The sequence below is a fragment of the Pseudoliparis swirei genome, chromosome 2 (assembly GCF_029220125.1).
Source record: "Pseudoliparis swirei isolate HS2019 ecotype Mariana Trench chromosome 2, NWPU_hadal_v1, whole genome shotgun sequence".
Classification (NCBI taxonomy): Eukaryota; Metazoa; Chordata; class Actinopteri; order Perciformes; family Liparidae; genus Pseudoliparis; species Pseudoliparis swirei.
The window spans coordinates 25,427,718-25,446,525 of NC_079389.1; the positions used below are offsets into that span (position 1 = coordinate 25,427,718).

The 18,808-nt window shown below is 44.5% G+C and overlaps 1 protein-coding gene across 1 annotated transcript in view; it reads left to right on the forward strand.

The window, feature by feature from the left end:
* The window catches only part of cryl1 (crystallin, lambda 1), a 47,587-nt gene that overhangs the window by 13,595 nt on the left and 15,184 nt on the right, over nucleotides 1–18,808 (forward strand). Inside the window, exons 5-6 of the mRNA XM_056425544.1 lie at nucleotides 3,731–3,826; nucleotides 4,339–4,437. Of these exons, the coding sequence (XP_056281519.1) occupies nucleotides 3,731–3,826; nucleotides 4,339–4,437 (195 nt within the window). The remainder of the gene's footprint in view (nucleotides 1–3,730; nucleotides 3,827–4,338; nucleotides 4,438–18,808) is intronic.

Consider the following 18,808-nt stretch of genomic DNA (forward strand, 5'->3'; position numbering starts at 1 on the left):
ACTACCGCTTCCCGCGCGATCTTTTGTCGGTACTCTGGAAGCAGAAAAATGGCGGCATGGTCTGATTTGCGAGCGGAGGAGAGAGACAGCCTTGTAGCCTCTCTTGAATGGCGTATAGCAGTGGTCCAACGTTCTTTCCCTCTGGTAGCACACGTAATGTGCTGGTGAAAGTTCGGCATGACTTTTTAGGTTTGCCTATTAAAGTCCCCAGCCACCACCACAGCCGTCGGGATACTTGTTCTGATGCCGACATAACACATCATGTAGGTCCGATAGTGCTACGTCGGTGTCCGCTTGTGGTGGAATGTAGACGGCTGTGGTGATGACCGAGCTGAACTCCCGGGAAGGTAGAATGGACGGCATGAGATCGTCAGATGTTCCAGGTTCGGCGAGCAGGAACGAGAAAGAGTCTTAATGTTCTTGGGGTCGCACCACATGTTGTTCGTCATGAAGCAAACCCCTCCACCCTTAGATTTACCAGACTCTTCCGTTCTGTCTGCACGGAAAACAGAGAAGGACTCGGTTGGGCATATGACTCGATCCGGCACCAGCGGGTTCAGCCATGTTTCCGTCAGACAAAAGATGTTACAGTCCCTCATGTCCCGTTGGAATCTGATCCTTGCCCTAACATCATCCATCTTATTTTCCAGAGACTGGACGTTAGCAAGAAGGATGCTGGGCAGAGGTGGACGGTGGGCTTGAACTCTCAGTCTGTTCGAATTCCGCTCCGTTTCCCTCGATGTTTTCGTCGTCTCCCGTAGTAGCGGCTCCACTGTTGTTGATGTGGTTCGCTCGTACGATCTCTGCCGGCCACGCTGGATCGATGGAAAAAGTGGACAAAAACCCTTGTTTTGCGCAAAAGTTTATGTCCAAAAGTGTGCTGTGGTCGTATGCTGTTAGTGCCGATGTGTTTGTGGCAAAGAAAACATTAAAAATAAACACAAAAACTAAAAGAGCGCACAATCTCCGCGGAGCTACCTCGACGGCGTCTGGACACAGCCGCGCCATCTTCAACACATCTTAGTGCCCTGCGTGGCTGTGAGTCTGTCTCAAATGGAACACTTACGTTAACCACTTGGCGGAAGTGACGGACGCAAATCTGCTTGCGAAACTTAAAGTGACCAAATGAAGCACTTCTTGCCCTCTTGTTGTCCCTTGTTTACCTTTCTCCACCCCATGTGGAAACTGCCATACCTCCACCATCGCGGCAGGAGCCTCCGTGGTCGACCGCTTGTGCTACCGTAGCATCTCGTCCGCCATTGTTTTAGAAATAAAATGAAAAGCTGGCGAAAGGGCTCCTCCTCTTCCGCCACGTCGCCAAGATGGCGGCCGTTTAGGGCGAGTAGTGTCCATCGTTTTACACTACATTTTTTGCCCGTTTGCAGTGCACCATCCGGGTACTTTCAGTGCACTGAATTCTGCTGGTTTTGTCAGTGTGGCGCCCTAAGCACTGAAAGTCAGTGCTCGAAGTGCTCAAGTGTCCGGTAGTAGACACAGCCTGTGTCTTCACAGGTTCTCTGAGGCCAGTTCCATAGGGCTTGGTTGAAGAACAACGGTGTATATATAGAGTTCCCTTCTTTAATTTATGTCTGCAAAATGTAACTCTTGCATAATGATGTCTGGGGGGAAGCTATTTATTTCATGACTGAAACCATAACAAACAGGAATGTGCTTCATTAACCTGGTTTGCTGATACACTGGACCTGTTGTCTTGGTGACGTGTTGTCTTGGTGACGTGTTGTCTTGGTGACGTGTTGTCTTGGTGACCTGTTGTCTTGGTGACGTGTTGTCTTGGTGACCTGTTGTCTTGGTGACGTGTTGTCTTGGTGATCTGTTGTCTTGGTGACCTGTTGTCTTGGTGACGTGTTGTCTTGGTGACCTGTTGTCTTGGTGACCTGTTGTCTTGGTGACGTGTTGTCTTGGTGACCTGTTGTCTTGGTGACGTGTTGTCTTGGTGACCTGTTGTCTTGGTGACCTGTTGTCTTGGTGACGTTTTGTCTTGGTGACGTGTTGTCTTGGTGACGTGTTGTCTTGGTGACCTGTTGTCTTGGTGACCTGTTGTCTTGGTGACCTGTTGTCTTGGTGACGTGTTGTATTGGTGACGTGTTGTCTTGGTGACCTGTTGTCTTGGTGACGTGTTGTCTTGGTGACGTGTCGTCTTGGTGACCTGTTGTCTTGGTGACCTGTTGTCTTGGTGACGTGTTGTCTTGGTGACCTGTTGTCTTGGTGACGTGTTGTCTTGGTGACCTGTTGTCTTGGTGACGTGTTGTCTTGGTGACATGTTGTCTTGGTGACGTGTTGTCTTGGTGACGTGTTGTCTTGGTGACCTGTTGTCTTGGTGACCTGTTGTCTTGGTGACGTGTTCTCAGTGTCGGTGTTGTTACATTGTAACGTTCCACCATCATATTTCACGTCCATCCACCAGGTAGATTCTGACTTTCAGTTGCTGACGCTTGTTTACAAAGTGCTTTCCAGGAGACGAACCACACACCGCCTTTCCTTTGCCAGCTCTTTTGCTACATAATGACAAGCACAATGTTTTTGTTCCTAAAAATATCTGTATTTTACTTTGGGAATCACGAAATGTTTCAGCCCTTTTTATCTGCTGACCCTGAAAAAGAAACAATTTGCCCCGAACGTCACCGCCGGCCTTTAGCCTTTCAAAAGGAATTTCATTTCATTAGGATCCACACTTCGGGAATGCAGTACGACACACCTGAACGTTTGCATGTGGCATTTATCTCTGGTCGGTGTGAACCAGGGGCGTCTCTAGGATTTGGATACATCTGGGGCTTAGCCAATGCAGCTTAGAATGGAAAGTGACCCACGGCGAGCGTTGTCGACAGGGGGGGGGGGGGGGGGGGGTGCTAGTGAGTTTTTCTAACATTCGGGGCTAATTAAAAGACATCCGGGGCTTTAGCCCCGGGTTTTTTAGCCTAGGGACGCCACTGGTGTGAACTGTCATCAATATTTCGATAATGGCAGCGATCAATCACAGAGAAGCTCTCTCAGGTGTTAACATGCAGTTTAAGCCACCCGAGTGGTGACGTGACGACGTGTCACCAGTTTAGGAGGATTCAGTCGTCACTCCACAGGTGCACTTCATGCCTGATGGTGTCTTTTCTGTCAGTACTTAGTGATGCTGATAGAGTTCAGGTGTGAAAAGCTGCAGCGTCACTGTTGGTGGAGTAAAGTGCACCGTCAGTATCGACTGGCATCACGTCTCTGCAACAAGATGAAGTCAAACAGAAAAGGGGGAAAGTTTAAAAATAGCACAAGTGGCAAACTGTGCCAGAAGTCTGACTTAAACACTATTATTTAAAGTGTTGTATATTATATCTTATGTTGCATACTATTAAATAGTGAACAAATGTGGTGGAGTAGAGATTAATGTTCTGAAGTAGATTATTGTGATATAGTAACAATACGTCTCATCGTGCATTTGATCCTGCTGTCAATCAATCTTTTATGAACCATTCGACCAAGGCTGCTGGTGTCTTTGCATACAAAAGGTTTTTGCTACCCAGCATGACTTCTATGTTTCTTCCTGAAGGTCTCGGGTGTCTTAATGTGGCTTTTTGGAAGGATTATTATTAAAATGTCAACATTTTTTAAAGCAGACCCCGGCATGACCTCATTGGTTTTCCTCAAAGAAGGATATTTGATCGGTTGTATCAGCTGTCGTTGGTTAAAGACACAAGAGCGCTGACTGATGACTCTCCCTCCTCAGGTAAACCCACCTTACTTTGTCAAACTGGTGGAGCTGGTGCCTCACCCAGAGACGGCAGCAGCCGTTATGGACACCACCCACTTCCTAATGACCAAGGTAAAGACCGGGGCCTAAAGAACCCTCGTTACGTCAGGAAGCACCGAGCCAAGAGAAAGTTTGAGTATAAACACGTCAGCAATCAATGAATGCAGGCCAGGAATGATGTGGTGGTGTTGGTAATAAGTCATGGCCTGCTCACATGTTGTCCCTGAGGTTTGGTTATCTGCCATCGGGATGCCGGCGTGTCACCAGTCCCTTGGATTACAACACACAGATTATTCCAAACAAAGCCGTGCAAGTCTCTGCAAGATGAATTTCACAACATGCCAACTTCCTGGAAAGATTCAGTTTAATTTCCTCGGCGAACTGAGATTCGCAGTAATGGAAATAAAAGTTTACCGAATGTTCTTTGTTTATTGTACTTTTCAGTCTACATTGGCGAGTTTTTACCTTTTGGAATAAGGAAGTCTCGAGTACATGAAACTGTTCATGATGATGTTATAAGTACATCCTTCAAGGCGTCCACTCCGCATTACAAGTCTTGACGCAACTTGTTTCTCACAATTCAGGTTGGCCAGGCGCCCGTCCGTCTGAGGAGAGAGATAGATGGCTTTGCCCTCAACCGAGTGCAGGCGGCCATCATTGCAGAGTCCTGGCGGCTGGTCCAGGTCAGTGTTGAGTGTCTGTCCACAGCTGAAACCGCAAAGTTACTCCAATTGTTTCCCGGCTTTTCTTCTCAAACTATCGTGGAATTTGAATAGCACCAAAAAAATATGATCCATGTCCCGTTTGCATCCACGACCAGGACTGTTTCTTTGTTAACTTGTTGATTTTCCTTTTTGGACATTATATTTAACCCTCACTTGAAACCAACTCAACATCAGTGTGACGGCTGCGAAAGAGTTCACACGCAGCTTGAAGCCCGTTGCCGCACTGCGTTCTGCACCAGAGCGGTAGTGTCGAGACGCTTTTTACGTCAACCAGCCAGAGCAAAGCGGGACAGGAAGGTCCAGCAGGGAGACGATGGTTAGGGTTAGTGTTAGGTACAGGGAGACGATGGTTAGTGTTAGTGTTAGGTACAGGGAGACGATGGTTAGTGTTAGGTACAGGGAGACGATGGTAGGGTGAGTGTTAGGTACAGGGAGACGATGGTTAGTGTTAGGTACAGGGAGACGATGGTTAGTGTTAGGTACAGGGAGACGATGGTAGGGTGAGTGTTAGGTACAGGGAGACGATGGTTAGTGTTAGGTACAGGGAGACGATGGTTAGTGTTAGGTACAGGGAGACGATGGTAGGGTGAGTGTTAGGTACAGGGAGACGATGGTTAGTGTTAGGTACAGGGAGACGATGGTTAGTGTTAGGTACAGGGAGACGATGGTAGGGTGAGTGTTAGGTACAGGGAGACGATGGTTAGTGTTAGGTACAGGGAGACGATGGTAGGGTGAGTGTTAGGTACAGGGAGACGATGGTTAGTGTTAGGTACAGGGAGACGATGGTTAGTGTTAGGTACAGGGAGACGATGGTTAGTGTTAGGTACAGGGAGACGATGGTTAGTGTTAGGTACAGGGAGACGATGGTTAGTGTTAGGTACAGGGAGACGATGGTAGGGTGAGTGTTAGATACAGGGAGACGATGGTTAGTGTTAGGTACAGGGAGACGATGGTAGGATGAGTGTTAGATACAGGGAGACGATGGTTAGTGTTAGGTACAGGGAGACGATGGTTAGGGTTAGGTACAGGGAGACGATGGTTAGTGTGAGTGTTAGATACAGGGAGACGATGGTTAGTGTTAGGTACAGGGAGACGATGGTAGGATGAGTGTTAGATACAGGGAGACGATGGTTAGTGTTAGGTACAGGAGGCGATGGTTAGTGTTAGGTACAGGAGGCGATGGTAGGATGAGTGTTAGATACAGGAGACGATGGTTAGTGTTAGGTACAGGGAGACGATGGTTAGGGTTAGGTACAGGGAGACGATGGTTAGGGTTAGGTACAGGGAGACGATGGTTAGTGTTAAGTACAGGGAGACGATGGTAGGGTGAGTGTTAGGTACAGGGAGACAATGGTTAGTGTTAGGTACAGGGAGACGATGGTTAGTGTTAGGTACAGGGAGACGATGGTAGGGTGAGTGTTAGGTACAGGGAGACGATGGTTAGTGTTAGGTACAGGGAGACGATGGTAGGGTGAGTGTTAGGTACAGGGAGACGATGGTTAGTGTTAGGTACAGGGAGACGATGGTTAGTGTTAGGTACAGAGAGACGATGGTAGGGTGAGTGTTAGATACAGGGAGACGATGGTTAGTGTTAGGTACAGGGAGACGATGGTAGGATGAGTGTTAGATACAGGGAGACGATGGTTAGTGTTAGGTACAGGGAGACGATGGTTAGGGTTAGGTACAGGGAGACGATGGTTAGGGTTAGGTACAGGGAGACGATGGTTAGTGTGAGTGTTAGATACAGGGAGACGATGGTTAGTGTTAGGTACAGGGAGACGATGGTAGGATGAGTGTTAGATACAGGGAGACGATGGTTAGTGTTAGATACAGGGAGACGATGGTTAGTGTTAGGTACAGGGAGACGATGGTAGGATGAGTGTTAGATACAGGGAGACGATGGTTAGTGTTAGGTACAGGGAGACGATGGTTAGGGTTAGATACAGGGAGACGATGGTTAGTGTTAGGTACAGGGAGACGATGGTAGGATCAGTGTTAGATACAGGGAGACGATGGTTAGTGTTAGATACAGGGAGACGATGGTTAGTGTTAGGTACAGGGAGACGATGGTAGGATGAGTGTTAGATACAGGGAGACGATGGTTAGTGTTAGGTACAGGGAGACGATGGTTAGGGTTAGGTACAGGGAGACGATGGTTAGGGTTAGGTACAGGGAGACGATGGTTAGTGTTAGGTACAGGGAGACGATGGTTAGTGTTAGGTACAGGGAGACGATGGTAGGGTGAGTGTTAGGTACAGGGAGACGATGGTTAGTGTTAGGTACAGGGAGACGATGGTTAGTGTTAGGTACAGGGAGACGATGGTTAGTGTTAGGTACAGGGAGACGATGGTAGGATGAGTTAGATACAGGGAGACGATGGTTAGTGTTAGGTACAGGGAGACGATGGTAGGATGAGTGTTAGATACAGGGAGACGATGGTTAGTGTTAGGTACAGGGAGACGATGGTTAGTGTTAGGTACAGGGAGACGATGGTAGGATGAGTTAGATACAGGGAGACGATGGTTAGTGTTAGGTACAGGGAGACGATGGTAGGATGAGTGTTAGATACAGGGAGACGATGGTTAGTGTTAGGTACAGGGAGACGATGGTTAGGGTTAGGTACAGGGAGACGATGGTAGGGTGAGTGTTAGATACAGGGAGACGATGGTTAGTGTTAGGTACAGGGAGACGATGGTTAGGGTTAGGTACAGGGAGACGATGGTTAGTGTTAGGTACAGGGAGACGATGGTTAGTGTTAGGTACAGGGAGACGATGGTTAGTGTTAGATACAGGGAGACGATGGTTAGTGTGAGTGTTAGGTACAGGGAGACGATGGTTAGTGTGAGTGTTAGGTACAGGGAGATCCTTATGGAAAGTAGTGTCATTAGGGTCCTCTTAGACTTCGTCGTAGAGGAACCTATTGTTTTTCTAAGAGTTATTATTTTTCTCTCCACGGAAACCTCGACTGGCCGCACACCTCAGACTGCACCCAAGTGAAATTTCACACGCATATCAGAACTCGTGAAAAATTTATGATTTTTTAGTTTTCGTATTTGTTTATAAAAAACTGTCTCTAGCGCTCCCTTGAGGTAGAAAGCTAATACTTTTTTTCAACAATGACCGATTGACTTGAAATTTGGTATACAGGTTCACCTGGACCTGCTCTACAAATAAGTTAATGGTGGCCATCAAATGCGCCTACTTAGATTTTCCGCCATTTTGAATTTTGTAAAAAAATATTTTTTTCACTTTTTTCCAAAACGCTTTGTCCGATTCATCCGAAAATTTCTGGGGTCCATTATTGGTTCAATGTCATCATAACTACTGAAAATCTTGCTGATATTGTATTGCATTCAGAGAATATAGACCAATGAACATTCAAGGGGTGTGGCCTGATATTTGAAGTCACACAACTTCTACATTATTTGGCCTATCCTCGCCAAATTGCTGGCCTATGTCCATATCGTATCCCTTAAACTACTTGATTTTTTTCAGAATATTTGAACATTAGGGGGTGCTGCAATAAATCCCTCAATATCTGCATTTTTACCCTTTTTTCATGTTTTGGGCAGTTGTAAAACTGTTAACTCCTCCTAGAGCTTACACCCGATTCATTCCAAACTTGCCCAGTATGATCTTGAGACCTTTGCCGTGAAAAATCTTTGAAAGATTTAAAAAATATTAAACTTTGTGCGGTGGGTCGAACATCAAAAAACACCATTCGCCATAAAAATCCAAGTTGATGTAACTCGCCCATACATTATGTAATCTGCTCCATATTTCTCATATATCATGACATACTGAGCCTTAACACATCAATATGCTAATTTTTAACTATGGTCTTAGTGCCACCTAATGGCAACAGGAAGTTACATGTTTTCTACTTTTATACACTGCTCCTCACAGATTATTCAGATCCCTCTCAAAATATACCAGAATAGATGTAAGACCTTGATAATGCTTCCCTGTGAAGGTCGTAATGACACATTGAAGTGTGGCGAGTCGTAGCATCAGCAAACTTTGATCCTTCGCCGTGAACAAATAAACAATGTAATATGCTCGAAACGTGACTAAACTTGCCACACACATTTAGAGTCAAATATGTAGTTACCTGATATGATTTGAATGCTTCGGATTCACAATATGGCTCGATAGCGCCCCCTAGAATGAATTTTCGTTCAAAAGCCCAAGTTATTTGCCTCCAATGACGAATTGACTCGTAATTCAGCATACATGTCCGGTTGGACCTGCTCTACAAAAAATATTATTATGACCATAAGCTACGGCAACTTCGATTTTCCGCCATTTTGAATTTTGTTTAAACACTTTTTGTTTAACTCCTCCTAAACGCTTCGTCCGAATCATACACAACTTGTTGTGGTTCATTATTGGTTCAATGCCATCAGAAATCATGTTTGAAAGATTGTTGATATGTCATTGTTTTCAGAAGATATGGACCAATGAACATCCAAGGGGTGTGGCCTAATATGTAAAGACACCTAACTTCCAAATCACTTGGACTATCCTCACCAAATCTGTAGCCTATGTCCACAAAGACACCCTTAACCTACCTAGATTTTGTCATAATATTTGAACATTAGGGGGCGCTACAATCAATCCCTCAAAATATGCCTTTTTCATATTTTTAGGGGTTATAAAACAGTTAACTCCTCCTAGAGCTTAAACCCGATTCATTCCAAATTTGGCCAGTATTGTCTTGAGACCTTTGTCTTGAAAAATCTTTGAAAGATTTCAAAAATATTAAACTATGTGCGTTTGCCGGACCGGCAAAGAAACGCCATTCGCCATGAAAATTGACGTTGTTGTAACTCGGCCATACATTATGGAATCTGCTCCATATTTCTCATACCTCATGACATACTGACCCTGAAGACATCCATATGCTAATTTTTGATTCTGGTCTTAGCGCCAACTAGTGGCACTAGGAAGTTACATGTTTTTTACTTTTATACACTGCTCCTCGCAGATTATTCAGATCCCTCTCAAAATATACCAGAATAGACCTAAGACCTTGATGATGCTTCCCTGTGGAGCTCGTAGCGACACGTTGAATCACATTCACATGTAATTTACATGACAAGGTCTAGACTTCACATGGATACACATGATGCATGTATACAGGACTGTCTCAGAAAATTAGAATATTGTGATAAAGTTCTTTATTTTCTGTAATGCAATTAAAAAAACAAAAATGTCATGCATTCTGGATTCATTACAAATCAACTGAAATATTGCAAGCCTTTTATTCTTTTAATATTGCTGATTATGGCTTACAGCTTAAGAAAACTCTAAAATCCTATCTCATAAAATTAGAATATTTCCTCAGACCAAGTTAAAAAAAAGATTTATAACAGCAAAACAAAATCAAACATTTGAAAATGTCCATTAATGCACTCAGTACTTGGTTGGGAATCCTTTTGCACGGATTACTGCATCAATGCGGCGTGGCATGGAGGCAATCAGCCTGTGGCATTGCTGAGGGTTTATGGATGCCCAGGATGCTTCAATAGCGGCCTTTAGCTCATTTGCATTGTTGGGTCTGGTGTCTTTCAGCTTCTTCTTCATAATACCCCACAAATTCTCTATGGGGTTCAGGTCAGGGGAATTGGCAGGCCAATCGAGGACAGTAATGCCATGGTCAGTACACCAGTTACTGGTGGTTTTGGCACTGTGGGCAGGTGCCAGATCATGCTGGAAAATGAAATCCTCATCTCCATAGAGCTTTTCAGCAGACGGAAGCATGTAGTGCTCTAAAATCTCTTGGTACACAGCTGCATTTACTCTGGACTTGATGAAACACAGTGGACCAACACCAGCAGCTGACATGGCTCCCCAAACCATCACTGACTGTGGGAACTTCACACTGGATTTCAAGCAACTTGGATTTTGCGCCTGTCTTTTTGTGTCTTACCCTCCTGATGGAGGGTCTCAATGATGGTCCTCTGGACAGCAGTCAGATCAGCAGTCTTCCCCATACTTGTGATTTAGTTTACTGAACCAAGCTGAGTGTTTTTCAAGGCTCAGGAAACCCTTGCAGGTGTTTCGAGTTAATTAGACGATTCAAGTGATTTGTTTAATACCCTACTAGTATACTTTTTCATGATATTCTAATATTTAGAGATAGGATATTTGAGTTTTCTTAAGCTGTAAGCCATAATCAGCAATATTAAAAGAATAAAAGGCTTGCAATATTTCAGTTGATTTGTAATGAATCCAGAATGCATGACATTTTTGGTTTTTTAATTGCATTACAGAAAATAAAGAACTTTATCACAATATTCTAATTTTCTGAGACAGTCCTGTATGTTCAAATTGTCACAGCGTCCCCTGCTGGCAACCCTGGACTCGCTCAAATCTGCTCCAAACTTCTCATGCTTCGTAGAATTCACGGCCTGAGGATATCAACAAGCCTTTTTTCACTCAGAGTCAAAGCGCCACCGACTAGCAAAGTAAAATCAGTGTCGCGTGACGGTCAAACGCCCGAACGCCGTGCGTGCGCTCTCGGCCGAGGGGGCCGGCGTCCGGCCGGCACCCCCGACGTGCGAAGCAGGAAGAGGACCCGTTCATCGCTGCTTGCAGCTTTAATTTTTATTACGTTTGAGTAAAAAGTTATTTGTGTGTGTGTGTGTGTTTGTGTGTGTGTGTGTTTGTTTGTGTGTGTTTGTGTTTGTGTGTGTGCATGTTTGTGTGTGTTTGTGTGTGTGTGTGTGTTTGTGCGTGTGTTTGTGTGTGCGTGTTTGTGTGTTTGTGTGTGTGTGTGTTTGTGTGTGTGTGTGTTTGTGTGTGTGTGTTTGTGCGTGTGTTTGTGTGTGTGCGTGTTTGTGTGTGTGTGTGTTTGTGTGTGTGTGTGTGACATCTCTAGAAAAGAGCTGCTCAGTCTTGGTAGTATCTCTGCTGATGGCGTGTAATAGAGGCAAAGAAGAGGAGGCGGAGCCTCTCAGCTGAGCTGTAATCTCTGTGGTCTCCTTCCAACAAAAACAAGGGAAACAATGAGAATAAACGAGCCTCAGCCTCTGATGACAGGTGCCATTACACCGTCACTGGTGGAAGAAAAGCTGATTGATTGTGACCTGAACTAAACGCGTTGGGGTTCAGGCTTCCAGAATGATCATTTCTGTCAAAGATTTCCAGCCTTTTGGAGTCAATATTTGATGATACTTTTTTTATTGTTGTCTCTGTTTCAAGGCTCTGGCTTTTCTCTTTTGGTTTCATATTTGTGACACTGAATTATTCAAATGTAACCTGCTGTTCTCCCTGTAAAATAGTTTAACTTATTATTATTAAAATTCTTAAATGTAATATGGCCTGCTATTTTATTGTATTGTATATTTGTTTAACCCTCCATCCTTAACCCTCAACCCTAAACGCTCAACCCTTGACCCCTAACCCTAAACCCCCAACCCGTAACCCTCCATCCAGTTTGTTATGTTCTGACTAGATTAGAAGACGATTGAAGCTGTAATGGACTATCTGTGCCCTCTCGGGAGGATGTACTCCTGTATGTTAGAAGAGCTCCCATCTCTTATGTCACAAGGCCCTTGGATCTTCTGTGCGTCTGCCTCTTTATTCCATCTCTCTTCTGAAGAAAGGGACAATCCTTTCAGCCTGTCGCCTCCTCGTCCCTGAGATTACTGCACAATCTACAGTTGTTAACTGTATCTCTCAAACACACCAAAGTTACACTGAAGGGAAGACAACAGCAACAAGAACCCTCATCGGTATCGCGCATGACTGCACACTGCTGATGGTTATTTCATCATTGATCCGATGACCGGGTCACGTTGTTTTTCTCGTTGCCGTTGGCAACTTCAGAAATAAATTTGTATCCCATAACAATCTGTAAAGACACTCCCATTGAAATCAGACAAATAAACTGACATTCCTCATGATTTTCTTCTTCTGTGCACTGATTGTTGGGTTGGCCCATCTCACATCTACACTCAATGATTCGCATGATTTCACACAAAGAGCACAATAGTCCTCAGCTTTGAGTCACTGGTGCTCCTCCTTGTGCATGTTCAGTCACACTTAATCTGCCTTCAGGTGGTTTTTAGACGAATGCTAGTTCCCAACAACATATTTCACAAGCTATAGATCGATTTCACCTTCGGTTTGAACTTTTTTAAATGTTTTATTTCATTTGCCGTCTGCCCTTTTCAAGGCGAACATTTTGAAATCAATGATGGAAATGTGCCACTTGGTCCTGAGCTTATGATCAGGCAGTTGATCAATGGAGACGTTTGTAGCGTCAGAAGTTGACAGCTTCCTCCTGTTTGAGTCCAAATGGGTGCTGTGGAAATAATCTTTCATTTAACATAGAGTGAAATGTCAATGACATTTTTAACACACACAAAAAATTGCAACAGGACGGTTTGTGAGACGGGATGTGAGATGGGTTGTGACCAAAGGTCCTGGTTGGTCACAGTCTGGACTCCTTATCACAGATTTGTTCCGTCTCTCCTTGAACGTTCTCTTTGTTTCTAGAGCAGCTTCCTGATTGGCTGATGAGCCTTCAGTCAGGTGAAAGCCCTCCATTGTCCAGTCAATGAGGACCATGAGGCCTTTGGGCTCGTTCTCTGAAGTCATTGTGAGTCTCTGTTGTCATTTTGAGTCTCTCTGTAGTCATTTTGAGTCTCTTTGTAGTCATTTTGAGTCTTTGTAGTCATTGTGAGTCTCTTTGTAGTCATTTTGAGTATTCGTAGTCATTGTGAGTCTCTTTGTAGTCATTTTGAGTCTTTGTAGTTATTGTGAGTCTGTAGTCATTTTGAGTCTCTTTGTAGTCATTGTGAGTCTCTTTGTAGTCATTGTGAGTCTTTGTAGTCATTGTGAGTCTCTTTGTAGTCATTGTGAGTCTCTTTGTAGTCATTTTGAGTCTCTTTGTAGTCATTGTGAGTCTCTTTATAGTCATTGTGAGTCTTTGTAGTCATTTTGAGTCTCTTGGTAGTCATTTTTAGTCTTTGTAGTCAATTTGAGTCTCTTTGTCGTCATTTTGAGTCTTCGTAGTCATTGTGAGTCTCTTTGTAGTCATTGTGAGTCTCTTTGTAGTCATTGTGAGTCTTTGTAGTCATTTTGAGTCTCTTTGGAGTCATTTTGAGTCTTTGTAGTCATTGTGAGTCTTTGTAGTCATTGTGAGTCTCTTTGTAGTCATTGTGAGTCTTTGTACTCATTTTGCGTCTCTTTGTAGTCATTTTGAGTCTTCGTAGTCATTGTGAGTCTCTTTGTAGTCATTTTGAGTCTTTGTAGTTATTGTGAGTCTCTTTGTAGTCATTGTGAGTCTCTTTGTAGTCATTTTGAGTCTCTTTGTAGTCATTTTGAGTCTTCGTTGTCATTGTGAGTCTCTTTGTAGTCATTTCGAGTCTTTGTAGTCATTGTGAGTCTCTTTGTAGTCATTTTGAGTCTTTGTAGTCATTGTGAGTCTCTTTGTAGTCATTTTGAGTCTTTGTAGTTATTGTGAGTCTCTTTGTAGTCATTTTTAGTCTCTTTGTAGTCATTGTGAGTCTCTTTATAGTCATTGTGAGTCTTTGTAGTCATTGTGAGTCTCTTTGTAGTCATTGCGAGTCTTTGTAGTCATTGTGAGTCTCTTTGTAGTCATTGTGAGTCTTTGTAGTCATTGTGAGTCTCTTTGTAGTCATTGTGAGTCTTTGTAGTCATTGTGAGTCTCTTTGCAGTCATTGTGAGTCTCTTTGTAGTCATTGTGAGTCTCTTTGTAGTCATTTTGAGTCTTTGTAGTCATTGTGAGTCTTTGTAGTCATTGTGAGTCTCTTTGTAGTCATTGTGAGTCTCTTTGTAGTCGTTTTGAGTCTGTAGTCATTGTGAGTCTCTTTGCAGTCATTGTGAGTCTTTGTAGTCGTGAGTCTCTTTGGAGTCATTTTGAGTCTTTGTAGTCATTGTGAGTCTCTTTGTAGTCATTTTGAGTCTTTGTAGTCATTGTGAGTCTCTTTGTAGTCATTGTGAGTCTTTGTAGTCCTCAGTCTTCAGTCTCATGTCCTCAGTCTTCAGTCTCATGTCTTCAGTCTCATGTCCTCAGTCTTCAGTCTCATGAAGACATGAGACTGAAGACATGAGACTGAGGACATGAGACTGAAGACATGAGACTGAGGACATGAGACTGAAGACTGAGGACATGAGACTGAAGACATGAGACATGAGACTGAGGACATGAGACTGAAGACATGAGACTGAGGACATGAGACTAAAGACATGAGACTGAGGACTGAAGACATGAGACTGAAGACATGAAACTGAGGACATGAGCCTGAGGACTGAAGACATGAGACTGAAGACATGAGACTGAGGACATGAGACTGAAGACATGAGACTGAGGACATGCGACTGAGGACTGAAGACATGAGACTGAAGACATGAGACTGAAAACTGAGGACATGAGACTGAGGACATGAGACTGAGGACATGAGACTGAAGACATGAGACTGAGGACTGAAGACATGATACTGAGGACATGAGACTGAGGACATGAGACTAAAGACATGAGACTGAGGACATGAGACTGAAGACATGAGACTGAGGACATGAGACTGAAGACTGAGGACATGAGACTGAATACATGAGACTGAAGACTGAGGACATGAGACTGAAGACATGAGACTGAAGACTGAGGACATGAGACTGAGGACATGAGACTGAGGACATGAGACTGGGGAAATGAGACTGAAGACATGAGACTGAGGACATGAGACTGAAGACATGAGACTGAAGACTGAGGACATGAGACTGAGGACATGAGACTGAGGACATGAGACTGAAGACATGAGACTGAGGACATGAGACTGAAGACTGAGGACATGAGACTGAAGACTGAGGACATGAGACTGAAGACATGAGACTGAAGACTGAGGACATGAGACTGAGGACATGAGACTGAGGACATGAGACTGAAGACATGAGACTGAGGACATGAGACTGAAGACTGAGGACATGAGATTGAAGACTGATGACATGAGACTGAAGACTGAGGACATCAGACTGAAGACTGAGGACATGAGACTGAGGACATGAGACTGAAGACATGAGACTGAGGACATGAGACTGAGGACATGAGACTGAGGACATGAGACTGAAGACATGAGACTGAGGACATGAGACTGAAGACTGAGGACATGAGACTGAAGACATGAGACTGAGGACATGAGACTGAAGACATGAGACTGAAGACTGAGGACATGAGACTGAGGACATGAGACTGAGGACATGAGACTGAGGACATGAGACTGAAGACATGAGACTGAGGACATGAGACTGAAGACATGAGACTGAGGACATGAGACTGAGGACATGAGACTGAAGACATGAGACTGAAGACTGAGGACATGAGACTGAGGACATGAGACTGAGGACATGAGACTGAAGACATGAGACTGAGGACATGAGACTGAGGACATGAGACTGAGGACATGAGACTGAAGACATGAGACTGAAGACATGAGACTGAAGACATGAGACTGAAGACTGAGGACATGAGACTGAAGACTGAGGACATGAGACATGAAGACATGAGACTGAAGACATGAGACTGAGGACATGAGACTGAAGACATGAGACTGAAGACTGAGGACATGAGACTGAAGACATGAGACTGAGAACATGAGACTGAAGACATGAGACTGAGGACATGAGACTGAAGACTGAGGACATGAGACATGAAGACATGAGACTGAAGACATGAGACTGAGGACATGAGACTGAAGACATGAGACTGAAGACTGAGGACATGAGACTGAAGACATGAGACTGAGGACATGAGACTGAAGACATGAGACTGAGGACATGATACTGAAGACATGAGACTGAAGACATGAGACTGAAGACTGAGGACATGAGACTGAAGACATGAGACTGAGGACATGAGACTGAGGACATGAGACTGAAGACTGAGGACATGAGACTGAAGACATGAGACTGAAGACTGAGGACATGAGACTGAAGACATGAGACTGAGGACATGAGACTGAAGACTGAGGACATGAGACTGAGGACATGAGACATAAAGACATGAGACTGAAGACATGAGACTGAGGACATGAGACTGAAGACATGAGACTGAAGACATGAGACTGAGGACATGAGACTGAAGACATGAGACTGAGGACATGAGACTGAAGACTGAGGACATGAGACTGAGGACATGAGACTGAGGACATGAGACTCACTTCTTATTGAATAACTTTATTAACATTTCTACATTTCTGTCTCCTGTCCAGATGAGCTGAGAGACGTTAAAGAGACATGAGCTGTTTGGATTTCGACAATGAAACAAAGAGTGAACATTTAAGGGTCTCCATACTTTACGTACTCTCTGTATGTGTCCGCACATTGTGAGAGATGCAAGAAAGATCACGTGAAATTATTCAACGTTTAACTTTATAGCTAATGCACATTTATATGTGTAGCCCAGTTGTTGCAGGTGTTCCAGACAGGGAGTTCCATGAGGTGCCGGTGGGGTTGATCGATGTTGGAAACCATTGCAAAAATAAATAAATGATCCAAATGTCGAGGACTGAATGACAGAAGAAGTCCAGCTCGGCCTCTTCCAGACGCGTGTGCACTGCTTGTCATTTCAAGTGTCGTTCTCCAGTCGCTGTGCTTTAAGGCCTTTTAAACGTGGCCACGTCAAACCTTGTGTCCTGTTTTCAAACTTCAGCCGGGAACTGGGAACCAGTGGCTCTGCGTTTGGGTTTCCATACCTCCGATGCACAGCGCGGCTATATTACGCAAATAAATCTCATAGCTGGAAGCTTGTTGAGCACTTAGGAGCGCCGCATGAAAGAGAAGAAGAAACCCGTCGGTCCGGAAGCTCTTCTGTCCGCTGACAGCTCCTGATGTGGATCAGCAGGTCCAACCGGACGTCAGCTGTGGATGTGGGCCCGGCTCCATTCTGTCACGCAGAGCGTCAAAGGCCTCTTCCAGCTGACGGGCCCCAGGAGAAGGGCTCGGGAGTCGTGACCATGGCGACGTGATGTGGATCTTGTTGTTGCTGCTCGAGTGGACGAGCCGGCTGAGCCCAGCTTCCCCACTTCAGTGAACTCTCAGAACCAGCTGGACCACATCCACAACCCGGCCCCAGTCGGTCTCCAGCTTATAGCTACAGCTCAAAGACGATGAAATAAACTTTCTTAATATTCATTATCGTGCCAGAGTTTCATTAAAGAAGAATCACTGAAAACAATGGCATAACAATGTCAAGATGAACAACAGTTATTAAGTGTAAGGAAATAACAGTAAGCTAAAAGTAAAGAATTCAACTGAAATAGAAGAAGAAGCATATCTTCAGATCCATAAATCCCTGCCGGCTGTAATACATTCTGTAGTTTGACAATTTAAGTGCCTGGTGCATTCTGGGGAGACCCTGAATTACAGGCTGTACTGCACCAGGTGAGATATGCTGATGACTGTGGCTTATTACCAAGCTGTCACTCTGACACCACTTCTACATGTGTGTGTGTGTGTGCGTGGGGGGGCGGGGGGGTCTTCTTTCATCTACAGTCAGTTCATCTAGAACTATGAAAGATTCAATTCAGTTTATTTTATACAGCCCAATATCACAAATATCACTGATATCAGAGACGTCCCCGTCCGATGTGGAAGATCCTTTTGACATTTGACAAAAATGTCACCCAGAAATGAGACAAGAGACACATACAAACTATTTGAAGAGGATAACGTCACAGAATTCCAAATGTTAAAATACATTATCAAAGCATTGTCTCTACTGACCACCAGAGGGCGACTCCTCTGGTTGTATAGAAGTCTATATAGTGACTCTACTTCTCTCTTGATGTATTCCCTCAGTAAACATTGTCTCAGTCTCTAGTTTCGAGTCTTCTTCTATACAGCATGATGTCACCATTTATACTTTATGGTCTTTAGAGTCACACCATGAAGCAGGGAGTCTTTGTGGGAGCTGCTCTGCCCCCCCCCCCCCCCCCTGTGGCCGTACTACCCCCTTCCACCACGTGTCAATAACATCTGTCCAGTAGTTGTTCCATAATGTTGATGACAAACAAACCAAACCAACACTGTACTATAACTAGCTCGGCTGCTAGTAGCAATAGGACCAGACGTTTGAGCATCAAGGCCTGTGGACCGAGAGTGTCCTGGTGACCCTTCTTACATAACAGGGACCCCCCCTTGCCCCTCTAAACACACACACACACACACATAGTCCTTGAGTCAGGGCCAGCGCTGGAAAGCAGAGCGACTGAGAAAGCGGCTGGTTGCCCCCCAGTGATTAAGGTGGAGAAAAAACCCCACCCAGCGGATAACAGACCCGTTGTTGGTCGCAGGACCCAAA